The sequence below is a fragment of the Crinia signifera genome, chromosome 3 (genome assembly GCF_055691185.1).
Source record: "Crinia signifera chromosome 3, ASM5569118v1, whole genome shotgun sequence".
Lineage (NCBI taxonomy): Eukaryota > Metazoa > Chordata > Amphibia > Anura > Myobatrachidae > Crinia > Crinia signifera.
In genome coordinates this window covers 341036992-341051599 of record NC_139219.1, presented here as the reverse complement: position 1 = coordinate 341051599, position 14608 = coordinate 341036992, and the positions used below count along the sequence as shown (strand labels likewise).

At 44.2% G+C, this 14608-nt stretch overlaps 1 protein-coding gene across 1 annotated transcript in view; it reads left to right on the top strand.

The window, feature by feature from the left end:
* NRBP1 (nuclear receptor binding protein 1) overlaps positions 1-14608 on the top strand; it is a 106043-nt gene that overhangs the window by 57067 nt on the left and 34368 nt on the right. Inside the window, exon 11 of the mRNA XM_083175121.1 lies at positions 913-1045. Within this exon, the coding sequence (XP_083031247.1) occupies positions 913-1045 (133 nt within the window). The remainder of the gene's footprint in view (positions 1-912; positions 1046-14608) is intronic.

Here is a 14608-nt window from a genome sequence, read left to right as displayed (position 1 = left end):
GGTGGCGCAGAACCTGGTTGGGTGGTGCAGTACAGGTGTATGGTAGCGCAGAACCTGGTTTGATGGTGCAGTACAGGTGTTTGGTGGCGCAGAACCTGGTTGGATGGTGCAGTAAGGGTGTTTGGTAGCACAGAACCTGGTTGGATGGTGCAGTACGGGTGTTTGGTAGCGCAGAACCTGGTTGGGTGGTGCAGAACCTGGTTGGGTGGTGCAGTACAGGTGTGGGGTGGTGCAGTACAGGTGTGGGATGGTGCAGTACAGGTGTGGGATGGTGCAGTACAGGTGTGGGATGGTACGTAACCTGGTTGGATGGTGCAGTACAGGTGTGGGGTGGTGCAGTACAGGTGTGGGGTGGTGCAGAACCTGGTTGGATGGTGCAGTACAGGTGTGGGGTGGTGCAGTACAGGTGTGGGGTGGTGCAGAACCTGGTTGGATGGTGCAGTACAGGTGTGGGGTGGTGCAGTACAGGTGTGGGGTGGTGCAGAACCTGGTTGGATGGTGCAGTACAGGTGTGGGGGTGGTGCAGTACAGGTGTGGGGTGGTGCAGAACCTGGTTGGATGGTGCAGTACAGGTGTTTGGTAGTGCAGAACCTGGTTGGGTGGTGCAGTACAGGTGTGGGGTGGTGCAGAACCTGGTTGGGTGGTGCAGAACCTGGTTGGATAGTGCAGTACAGGTGTGGGGTGGTGCAGAACCTGGTTGGATGGTGCAGTACAGGTGTGGGGTGGTGCAGAACCTGGTTGGGTGGTGCAGTACAGGTGTGGGGTGGTGCAGAACCTGGTTGGGTGGTGCAGTACAGGTGTGGGGTGGTACGTAACCTGGTTGGATAGTGCAGTACAGGTGTGGGGTGGTGCAGACTCTGCTAGTACCGCACTGATTGGTACATATGTTGTTTATAACATTATCCTTTGCAGGAATTCATCCAGAAGTGTCTGGAAACAGATCCCAGCAAACGTCCCACTGCCCGGGAGCTTCTCTTCCACCAAGCTCTGTTCGAGGTTCCGTCTCTGAAACTGCTGGCAGCGCACTGCATCGTGGGTCATCAGCGTAAGCTGCTCTGCCCCTCCCCCCTGCTACCTGAATGGGGAGCCTCCGTATAACCCCCTGAGCAGGGGACAGGGACAGCGTTACCCCTTATCTGTAGTACATGGTAATACAGAAGGTATAGGAGTGTCACAGGACAGCGGGGGACAGTGACAGCGTTACCCCTTTTCTCCTTCGGGAGACATCAGGGGCCACATCGTTACAGTGGGTAGTAAGGAGATGGGAGAGCACCGGCACCCTAGAGGTTAAACTTGAACTGCCTCCCAGGCAGCCGGGCTCCTCCCCTCCTCTACCCCGCCTCCAGGCCAGGAAGCTCAGTTTTTTCGGGTGCTGGCAGGAGCCAGATGCACCTACTAGAGGGGCTGCTATTTTAGCAGCCTAACTTCATTTTTATTTTTTATTTTTATTTTACACTGACTGCTGTCAGTGACAGAGCAGCAGCACTGGGGGTCTGCACAGACACCTGCGCTGCTGCTCCATCACCCGGGTCCGGAGCTGCATCGCCACTCATGGGTGGGGACCTGCAGCGGGCACTGGGGAGCATACAGCCGCCACTGGATGCCGGGGACCACAAGTGCAGGGCACAGTGAGTAACGCGCTCCCCGCTGGGAGCGCATGCGAGTAGCGGGAGAAGCCCGGAGAGGAATCTTGCAATACGCGTTTTGGGGCGGGGCTTAACTGTGACGTCATTAAGCCACACCCCCATTACGGGAAATATCCTAAATAACTGATATCCATGGAGGGGGCGGGGCTAAAACATCACGATTGTGCCGTTTTAGCTCCGCCCCCTCCCCTGAGACCCGCGGATTGCGGCATATAAATGCCGCGATCGGGGGGCTCAGTGGGGGTCCCCCTGATTCCGGGACGGTTGCCCACCCTTCCGGGGGCCGGGAGGAAGGACCCGATTTTCGTGAGACTCCCGCAAATTCCGGGAGGGTCGGCAACCCTGGTATTAAATGATTTTTAAAATGGTTTTCACCTGCAATGTGAAAGGTCTCAAGGCTCAAACCCGTTTTAAAGTCCCATTTTAAGAATACCGTGTCATTACCCATTTCTGCAATGTGAAAGCAGTATAATACAAGCTTCCTGTGTACTGTATATAGCCTTAACACTATCACTGCCTGTCAGACTGTTGGCTGTACCATAAATGTCTACGTCACTGCAATGTATGCCTAGTACAAGTAGTACATGCCTAGTACATACAGGTACGCTGTGTTATCTGTACCATATAGGCTAAATGTCTACGTCACTGCAATGTATGCCTAGTACAAGTAGTACATGCCCAGTACACACAGGTACGCTGTGTTATCTGTACCATATAGGCTAAATGTCTACGTCACTGCAATGTATGCCTAGTACAAGTAGTACATGCCTAGTACACACAGGTACGCTGTGTTATCTGTAACATATAGGCTAAATGTCTACGTCACTGCAATGTATGCCTAGTACAAGTAGTACATGCCTAGTACACACAGGTATGCTGTGTTATCTGTACCATATAGGCTAAATGTCTACGTCACTGCAATGTATGCCTAGTACAAGTAGTACATGCCTAGTACACACAGGTACGCTGTGTTATCTGTAACATATAGGCTAAATGTCTACGTCACTGCAATGTAGGCCTAGTACAAGTAGTACATGCCTAGTACACACAGGTATGCTGTGTTATCTGTACCATATAGGCTAAATGTCTGTCACTGCAATGTATGCCTAGTACAAGTAGTACATGCCTAGTACACACAGGTATGCTGTGTTATCTGTACCATATAGGCTAAATGTCTGTCACTGCAATGTATGCCTAGTACAAGTAGTACGTGCCTAGTACACACAGGTACGCTGTGTTATCTGTACCATATAGGCTAAATGTCTACGTCACTGCAATGTATGCCTAGTACAAGTAGTACATGCCTAGTACATACAGGTACGCTGTGTTATCTGTACCATATAGGCTAAATGTCTACGTCACTGCAATGTATGCCTAGTACAAGTAGTACATGCCTAGTACACACAGGTACGCTGTGTTATCTGTACCATATAGGCTAAATGTCTACGTCACTGCAATGTAGGCCTAGTACAAGTAGTACATGCCTAGTACACACAGGTACGCTGTGTTATCTGTAACATATAGGCTAAATGTCTGTCACTGCAATGTATGCCTAGTACAAGTAGTACGTGCCTAGTACACACAGGTACGCTGTGTTATCTGTACCATATAGGCTAAATGTCTACGTCACTGCAATGTATGCCTAGTACAAGTAGTACATGCCTAGTACACACAGGTACGCTGTGTTATCTGTACCATATAGGCTAAATGTCTACGTCACTGCAATGTAGGCCTAGTACAAGTAGTACATGCCTAGTACACACAGGTACGCTGTGTTATCTGTACCATATAGGCTAAATGTCTACGTCACTGCAATGTATGCCTAGTACAAGTAGTACATGCCTAGTACATACAGGTACGCTGTGTTATCTGTACCATATAGGCTAAATGTCTACGTCACTGCAATGTATGCCTAGTACAAGTAGTACATGCCTAGTACACACAGGTACGCTGTGTTATCTGTACCATATAGGCTAAATGTCTACGTCACTGCAATGTAGGCCTAGTACAAGTAGTACATGCCTAGTACACACAGGTACGCTGTGTTATCTGTAACATATAGGCTAAATGTCTACGTCACTGCAATGTAGGCCTAGTACAAGTAGTACATGCCTAGTACACACAGGTATGCTGTGTTATCTGTACCATATAGGCTAAATGTCTACGTCACTGCAATGTATGCCTAGTACAAGTAGTACATGCCTAGTACACACAGGTATGCTGTGTTATCTGTACCATATAGGCTAAATGTCTGTCACTGCAATGTATGCCTAGTACAAGTAGTACATGCCCAGTACACACAGGTATGCTGTGTTATCTGTACCATATAGGCTAAATGTCTACGTCACTGTATGCCTAGTACAAGTAGTACATGCCTAGTACACACAGGTACGCTGTGTTATCTGTACCATATAGGCTAAATGTCTGTCACTGCAATGTATGCCTAGTACAAGTAGTACATGCCTAGTACACACAGGTATGCTGTGTTATCTGTACCATATAGGCTAAATGTCTACGTCACTGCAATGTATGCCTAGTACAAGTAGTACATGCCCAGTACACACAGGTATGCTGTGTTATCTGTACCATATAGGCTAAATGTCTACGTCACTGTATGCCTAGTACAAGTAGTACATGCCTAGTACACACAGGTACGCTGTGTTATCTGTACCATATAGGCTAAATGTCTGTCACTGCAATGTATGCCTAGTACAAGTAGTACATGCCTAGTACACACAGGTATGCTGTGTTATCTGTACCATATAGGCTAAATGTCTACGTCACTGCAATGTATGCCTAGTACAAGTAGTACATGCCCAGTACACACAGGTATGCTGTGTTATCTGTACCATATAGGCTAAATGTCTACGTCACTGCAATGTATGCCTAGTACAAGTAGTACATGCCTAGTACACACAGGTATGCTGTGTTATCAGTACCATATAGGCTAAATGTCTGTCACTGCAATGTATGCCTAGTACAAGTAGTACATGCCTAGTACACACAGGTATACTGTGTTATCGGTACCAAATAGGCTAAATGTCTGTCACTGCAATGTATGCCTAGTACAAGTAGTACGTGCCTAGTACACACAGGTATGCTGTGTTATCTGTACCATATAGGCTAAATGTCTACGTCACTGCAATGTATGCCTAGTACAAGTAGTACATGCCTAGTACACACAGGTATGCTGTGTTATCTGTACCATATAGGCTAAATGTCTACGTCACTGTATGCCTAGTACAAGTAGTACATGCCTAGTACACACAGGTATGTTGTGTTATCTGTACCATATAGGCTAAATGTCTACGTCACTGCAATGTAGGCCTAGTACAAGTAGTACATGCCTAGTACACACAGGTACGCTGTGTTATCTGTAACATATAGGCTAAATGTCTACGTCACTGCAATGTAGGCCTAGTACAAGTAGTACATGCCTAGTACACACAGGTATGCTGTGTTATCTGTACCATATAGGCTAAATGTCTGTCACTGCAATGTATGCCTAGTACAAGTAGTACATGCCTAGTACACACAGGTACGCTGTGTTATCTGTAACATATAGGCTAAATGTCTACGTCACTGCAATGTAGGCCTAGTACAAGTAGTACATGCCTAGTACACACAGGTATGCTGTGTTATCTGTACCATATAGGCTAAATGTCTGTCACTGCAATGTATGCCTAGTACAAGTAGTACGTGCCTAGTACACACAGGTATGCTGTGTTATCTGTACCATATAGGCTAAATGTCTACGTCACTGCAATGTATGCCTAGTACAAGTAGTACATGCCTAGTACACACAGGTACGCTGTGTTATCTGTACCATATAGGCTAAATGTCTACGTCACTGCAATGTATGCCTAGTACAAGTAGTACGTGCCTAGTACACACAGGTATGCTATGTTATCTGTACCATATAGGCTAAATGTCTACGTCACTGCAATGTATGCCTAGTACAAGTAGTACATGCCTAGTACACACAGGTATGCTGTGTTATCTGTACCATATAGGCTAAATGTCTACGTCACTGCAATGTATGCCTGGTACAAGTAGTACACGCCTAGTACACACAGGTATGCTGTGTTATCTGTACCATATAGGCTAAATGTCTACGTCACTGCAATGTATGCCTAGTACAAGTAGTACATGCCTAGTACACACAGGTACGCTGTGTTATCTGTACCATATAGGCTAAATGTCTACATCACTGCAATGTATGCCTAGTACAAGTAGTACATGCCTAGTACATACAGGTATGCTGTGTTATCGGCACCATATAGGCTAAATGTCTACGTCACTGCAATGTATGCCTAGTACAAGTAGTACATGCCTAGTACACACAGGTACGCTGTGTTATCTGTACCATATAGGCTAAATGTCTACGTCACTGCAATGTATGCCTGGTACAAGTAGTACACGCCTAGTACACACAGGTATGCTGTGTTATCTGTACCATATAGGCTAAATGTCTACGTCACTGCAATGTATGCCTAGTACAAGTAGTACATGCCTATTACACACAGGTACGCTGTGTTATCTGTACCATATAGGCTAAATGTCTGTCACTGCAATGTATGCCTAGTACAAGTAGTACATGCCTAGTACATACAGGTACGCTGTGTTATCTGTACCATATAGGCTAAATGTCTGTCACTGCAATGTATGCCTAGTACAAGTAGTACATGCCTAGTACACACAGGTACGCTGTGTTATCTGTACCATATAGGCTAAATGTCTACGTCACTGCAATGTATGCCTAGTACAAGTAGTACATGCCTAGTACACACAGGTATGCTGTGTTATCTGTACCATATAGGCTAAATGTCTACGTCACTGCAATGTATGCCTAGTACAAGTAGTACATGCCTAGTACACACAGGTATGCTGTGTTATCTGTACCATATAGGCTAAATGTCTACGTCACTGCAATGTATGCCTAGTACAAGTAGTACACGCCTAGTACACACAGGTATGCTGTGTTATCGGCACCATATAGGCTAAATGTCTGCGTCACTGCAATGTATGCCTAGTACAAGTAGTACATGCCTAGTACACACAGGTATGCTGTGTTATCTGTACCATATAGGCTAAATGTCTACGTCACTGCAATGTATGCCTAGTACAAGTAGTACATGCCTAGTACACACAGGTACGCTGTGTTATCTGTACCATATAGGCTAAATGTCTACGTCACTGTATGCCTAGTACAAGTAGTACATGCCTAGTACACACAGGTATGCTGTGTTATCTGTACCATATAGGCTAAATGTCTACGTCACTGCAATGTATGCCTAGTACAAGTAGTACATGCCTAGTACACACAGGTATGCTGTGTTATCTGTACCATATAGGCTAAATGTCTACGTCACTGCAATGTATGCCTAGTACAAGTAGTACACGCCTAGTACACACAGGTATGCTGTGTTATCGGCACCATATAGGCTAAATGTCTACGTCACTGCAATGTATGCCTAGTACAAGTAGTACATGCCTAGTACACACAGGTACGCTGTGTTATCTGTACCATATAGGCTAAATGTCTGTCACTGCAATGTATGCCTAGTACAAGTAGTACATGCCTAGTACACACAGGTACGCTGTGTTATCTGTACCATATAGGCTAAATGTCTGTCACTGCAATGTATGCCTAGTACAAGTAGTACATGCCTAGTACACACAGGTATGCTGTGTTATCTGTACCATATAGGCTAAATGTCTATGTCACTGTAGGCCTAGTACAAGTAGTACATGCCTAGTACACACAGGTATGCTGTGTTATCTGTACCATATAGGCTAAATGTCTGTCACTGCAATGTATGCCTAGTACAAGTAGTACATGCCTAGTACACACAGGTATGCTGTGTTATCTGTACCATATAGGCTAAATGTCTGTCACTGCAATGTATGCCTAGTACAAGTAGTACATGCCTAGTACACACAGGTATGCTGTGTTATCGGTTCCATATAGGCTAAATGTCTACGTCACTGCAATGTATGCCTAGTACAAGTAGTACATGCCTAGTACACACAGGTATGCTGTGTTATCTGTACCATATAGGCTAAATGTCTACGTCACTGCAATGTATGCCTAGTACAAGTAGTACATGCCTAGTACACACAGGTATGCTGTGTTATCGGCACCATATAGGCTAAATGTCTACGTCACTGCAATGTATGCCTAGTACAAGTAGTACGTGCCTAGTACACACAGGTATGCTGTGTTATCTGTACCATATAGGCTAAATGTCTACGTCACTGTAGGCCTAGTACAAGTAGTACATGCCTAGTACACACAGGTATGCTGTGTTATCTGTACCATATAGGCTAAATGTCTGTCACTGCAATGTATGCCTAGTACAAGTAGTACATGCCTAGTACACACAGGTATGCTGTGTTATCTGTACCATATAGGCTAAATGTCTGTCACTGCAATGTATGCCTAGTACAAGTAGTACATGCCTAGTACACACAGGTATGCTGTGTTATCGGTTCCATATAGGCTAAATGTCTACGTCACTGCAATGTATGCCTAGTACAAGTAGTACATGCCTAGTACACACAGGTATGCTGTGTTATCTGTACCATATAGGCTAAATGTCTACGTCACTGCAATGTATGCCTAGTACAAGTAGTACTTGCCTAGTACACACAGGTATGCTGTGTTATCTGCACCATATAGGCTAAATGTCTACGTCACTGCAATGTATGCCTAGTACAAGTAGTACATGCCTAGTACACACAGGTATGCTGTGTTATCTGTACCATTTAGGCTAAATGTCTACGTCACTGCAATGTAGGCCTAGTACAAGTAGTACATGCCTAGTACACACAGGTATGCTGTGTTATCTGTACCATATAGGCTAAATGTCTGTCACTGCAATGTATGCCTAGTACAAGTAGTACATGCCTAGTACACACAGGTATGCTGTGTTATCTGTACCATATAGGCTAAATGTCTACGTCACTGCAATGTATGCCTAGTACAAGTAGTACATGCCTAGTACATACAGGTACGCTGTGTTATCTGTACCATATAGGCTAAATGTCTACGTCACTGCAATGTAGGCCTAGTACAAGTAGTACATGCCTAGTACACACAGGTACGCTGTGTTATCTGTACCATATAGGCTAAATGTCTACGTCACTGCAATGTATGCCTAGTACAAGTAGTACATGCCCAGTACACACAGGTATGCTGTGTTATCTGTACCATATAGGCTAAATGTCTACGTCACTGCAATGTATGCCTAGTACAAGTAGTACATGCCTAGTACACACAGGTATGCTGTGTTATCTGTACCATATAGGCTAAATGTCTGTCACTGCAATGTATGCCTAGTACAAGTAGTACGTGCCTAGTACACACAGGTATGCTGTGTTATCGGCACCATATAGGCTAAATGTCTACGTCACTGCAATGTATGCCTAGTACAAGTAGTACATGCCTAGTACACACAGGTACGCTGTGTTATCTGTACCATATAGGCTAAATGTCTACGTCACTGCAATGTATGCCTAGTACAAGTAGTACATGCCTAGTACACACAGGTACGCTGTGTTATCTGTACCATATAGGCTAAATGTCTACGTCACTGCAATGTATGCCTAGTACAAGTAGTACATGCCTAGTACACACAGGTATGCTGTGTTATCGGCACCATATAGGCTAAATGTCTACGTCACTGCAATGTATGCCTAGTACAAGTAGTACGTGCCTAGTACACACAGGTATGCTGTGTTATCTGTACCATATAGGCTAAATGTCTACGTCACTGCAATGTATGCCTAGTACAAGTAGTACATGCCTAGTACACACAGGTACGCTGTGTTATCTGTACCATATAGGCTAAATGTCTACGTCACTGCAATGTATGCCTAGTACAAGTAGTACATGCCTAGTACACACAGGTATGCTGTGTTATCTGTACCATATAGGCTAAATGTCTACGTCACTGCAATGTATGCCTAGTACAAGTAGTACATGCCTAGTACACACAGGTACGCTGTGTTATCTGTACCATATAGGCTAAATGTCTACGTCACTGCAATGTATGCCTAGTACAAGTAGTACATGCCTAGTACACACAGGTATGCTGTGTTATCTGTACCATATAGGCTAAATGTCTACGTCACTGCAATGTATGCCTAGTACAAGTAGTACATGCCTAGTACACACAGGTACGCTGTGTTATCTGTACCATATAGGCTAAATGTCTACGTCACTGCAATGTAGGCCTAGTACAAGTAGTACATGCCTAGTACACACAGGTATGCTGTGTTATCGGTACCATATAGGCTGAATGTCTACGTCACTGCAATGTAGGCCTAGTACAAGTAGTACATGCCTAGTACACACAGGTACGCTGTGTTATCTGTACCATATAGGCTAAATGTCTACGTCACTGCAATGTATGCCTAGTACAAGTAGTACATGCCTAGTACACACAGGTATGCTGTGTTAGCTGTACCATATAGGCTAAATGTCTACGTCACTGCAATGTATGCCTAGTACAATTAGTACATGCCTAGTACACACAGGTACGCTGTGTTATCGGCACCATATAGGCTAAATGTCTACGTCACTGCAATGTATGCCTAGTACAAGTAGTACATGCCTAGTACACACAGGTACGCTGTGTTATCTGTACCATATAGGCTAAATGTCTACGTCACTGTATGCCTAGTACAAGTAGTACATGCCTAGTACACACAGGTATGCTGTGTTATCTGTACCATATAGGCTAAATGTCTACGTCACTGCAATATATGCCTAGTACAAGTAGTACATGCCTAGTACACACAGGTACGCTGTGTTATCTGTACCATATAGGCTAAATGTCTACGTCACTGCAATGTATGCCTAGTACAAGTAGTACATGCCTAGTACACACAGGTATGCTGTGTTATCTGTACCATATAGGCTAAATGTCTACGTCACTGCAATGTATGCCTAGTACAAGTAGTACATGCCTAGTACACACAGGTACGCTGTGTTATCTGTACCATATAGGCTAAATGTCTACGTCACTGCAATGTATGCCTAGTACAAGTAGTACATGCCTAGTACACACAGGTACGCTGTGTTATCGGCACCTTATAGGCTAAATGTCTACGTCACTGCAATGTATGCCTAGTACAAGTAGTACATACCTAGTACACACAGGTATGCTGTGTTATCGGCACCATATAGGCTAAATGTCTACGTCACTGCAATGTATGCCTAGTACAAGTAGTACACGCCTAGTACATACAGGTACGCTGTGTTATCTGTACCATATAGGCTAAATGTCTACGTCACTGCAATGTATGCCTAGTACAAGTAGTACATGCCTAGTACACACAGGTACGCTGTGTTATCGGCACCATATAGGCTAAATGTCTGTCACTGCAATGTATGCCTAGTACAAGTAGTACATGCCTAGTACACACAGGTACGCTGTGTTATCTGTACCATATAGGCTAAATGTCTACGTCACTGCAACGTATGCCTAGTACAAGTAGTACATGCCTAGTACACACAGGTACGCTGTGTTATCGGCACCATATAGGCTAAATGTCTACGTCACTGCAATATATGCCTAGTACAAGTAGTACATGCCTAGTACACACAGGTACGCTGTGTTATCTGTACCATATAGGCTAAATGTCTACGTCACTGCAATGTATGCCTAGTACAAGTAGTACATGCCCAGTACACACAGGTATGCTGTGTTATCTGTACCATATAGGCTAAATGTCTACGTCACTGCAATGTATGCCTAGTACAAGTAGTACATGCCTAGTACACACAGGTATGCTGTGTTATCTGTACCATATAGGCTAAATGTCTACGTCACTGCAATGTATGCCTAGTACAAGTAGTACATGCCTAGTACACACAGGTATGCTGTGTTATCGGCACCATATAGGCTAAATGTCTGTCACTGCAATGTATGCATAGTACAAGTATTACATGCCTAGTACACACAGGTACGCTGTGTTATCTGTACCATATAGGCTAAATGTCTACGTCACTGCAATGTATGCCTAGTACAAGTAGTACATGCCTAGTACACACAGGTACGCTGTGTTATCTGTACCATATAGGCTAAATGTCTACGTCACTGCAATGTATGCCTAGTACAAGTAGTACATGCCTAGTACACACAGGTACGCTGTGTTATCTGTACCATATAGGCTAAATGTCTACGTCACTGCAATGTATGCCTAGTACAAGTAGTACGTGCCTAGTACACACAGGTACGCTGTGTTATCTGTACCATATAGGCTAAATGTCTACGTCACTGCAATGTATGCCTAGTACAAGTAGTACGTGCCTAGTACACACAGGTACGCTGTGTTATCTGTACCATATAGGCTAAATGTCTACGTCACTGCAATGTATGCCTAGTACAAGTAGTACGTGCCTAGTACACACAGGTATGCTGTGTTATCGGCACCATATAGGCTAAATGTCTACGTCACTGCAATGTATGCCTAGTACAAGTAGTACATGCCTAGTACACACAGGTACGCTGTGTTATCTGTACCATATAGGCTAAATGTCTACGTCACTGCAATGTATGCCTAGTACAAGTAGTACATGCCTAGTACACCCAGGTACGCTGTGTTATCTGTACCATATAGGCTAAATGTCTACGTCACTGCAACGTATGCCTAGTACAAGTAGTACATGCCTAGTACACACAGGTATGCTGTGTTATCTGTACCATATAGGCTAAATGTCTACGTCACTGCAATGTATGCCTAGTACAAGTAGTACATGCCTAGTACACACAGGTATGCTGTGTTATCTGTACCATATAGGCTAAATGTCTACGTCACTGCAATGTATGCCTAGTACAAGTAGTACATGCCTAGTACACACAGGTATGCTGTGTTATCTGTACCATATAGGCTAAATGTCTACGTCACTGCAATGTATGCCTAGTACAAGTAGTACATGCCTAGTACACACAGGTACGCTGTGTTATCTGTACCATATAGGCTAAATGTCTACGTCACTGCAATGTATGCCTAGTACAAGTAGTACATGCCTAGTACACACAGGTACGCTGTGTTATCGGTACCATATAGGCTAAATGTCTACGTCACTGCAATGTATGCCTAGTACAAGTAGTACATGCCTAGTACATACAGGTACGCTGTGTTATCTGTACCATATAGGCTAAATGTCTACGTCACTGCAATGTAGGCCTAGTACAAGTAGTACATGCCTAGTACACACAGGTACGCTGTGTTATCTGTACCATATAGGCTAAATGTCTACGTCACTGCAATGTATGCCTAGTACAAGTAGTACATGCCTAGTACACACAGGTATGCTGTGTTATCGGCACCATATAGGCTAAATGTCTACGTCACTGCAATGTAGGCCTAGTACAAGTAGTACATGCCTAGTACACACAGGTACGCTGTGTTATCGGCACCATATAGGCTAAATGTCTACGTCACTGCAATGTATGCCTAGTACAAGTAGTACATGCCTAGTACACACAGGTATGCTGTGTTATCTGTACCATATAGGCTAAATGTCTACGTCACTGCAATGTATGCCTAGTACAAGTAGTACGTGCCTAGTACACACAGGTATGCTGTGTTATCGGCACCATATAGGCTAAATGTCTACGTCACTGCAATGTATGCCTAGTACAAGTAGTACGTGCCTAGTACACACAGGTACGCTGTGTTATCTGTACCATATAGGCTAAATGTCTACGTCACTGCAATGTATGCCTAGTACAAGTAGTACATGCCTAGTACACACAGGTATGCTGTGTTATCGGCACCATATAGGCTAAATGTCTACGTCACTGCAATGTATACCTAGTACAAGTAGTACGTGCCTAGTACACACAGGTATGCTGTGTTATCTGTACCATATAGGCTAAATGTCTACGTCACTGCAATGTATGCCTAGTACAAGTAGTACGTGCCTAGTACACACAGGTATACTGTATTACCGGTACCATATAGGCTAAATACTGCAATGTATGCCTAGTACAAGTAGTACATGCCTAGTACACACAGGTATGCTGTGTTATCTGTACCATATAGGCTAAATGTCTACGTCACTGCAATGTATGCCTAGTACAAGTAGTACATGCCTAGTACACACAGGTATGCTGTGCTATCTGTACCATATAGGCTGAATGTCTACGTCACTGCAATGTTTGCCTAGTACAAGTAGTACATGCCTAGTACACACAGGTACGCTGTGTTATCTGTACCATATAGGCTAAATGTCTACGTCACTGCAATGTATGCCTAGTACAAGTAGTACATGCCTAGTACACACAGGTATGCTGTGTTATCTGTACCATATAGGCTAAATGTCTACGTCACTGCAATGTAGGCCTAGTACAAGTAGTACGTGCCTAGTACACACAGGTATGCTGTGTTATCGGCACCATATAGGCTAAATGTCTGTCACTGCAATGTATGCCTAGTACAAGTAGTACATGCCTAGTACACACAGGTATGCTGTGTTATCTGTACCATATAGGCTAAATGTCTACGTCACTGCAATGTATGCCTAGTACAAGTAGTACATGCCTAGTACACACAGGTATGCTGTGTTATCGGCACCATATAGGCTAAATGTCTACGTCACTGCAATGTATGCCTAGTACAAGTAGTACATGCCTAGTACACACAGGTATGCTGTGTTATCGGCACCATATAGGCTAAATGTCTGTCACTGCAATGTATGCCTAGTACAAGTAGTACATGCCTAGTACACACAGGTATGCTGTGTTATCTGTACCATATAGGCTAAATGTCTACGTCACTGCAATGTATGCCTAGTACAAGTAGTACGTGCCTAGTACACACAGGTATACTGTGTTATCGGCACCATATAGGCTAAATGTCTACGTCACTGCAATGTATGCCTAGTACAAGTAGTACATGCCTAGTACACACAGGTATACTGTGTTATCGGCACCATATAGGCTAAA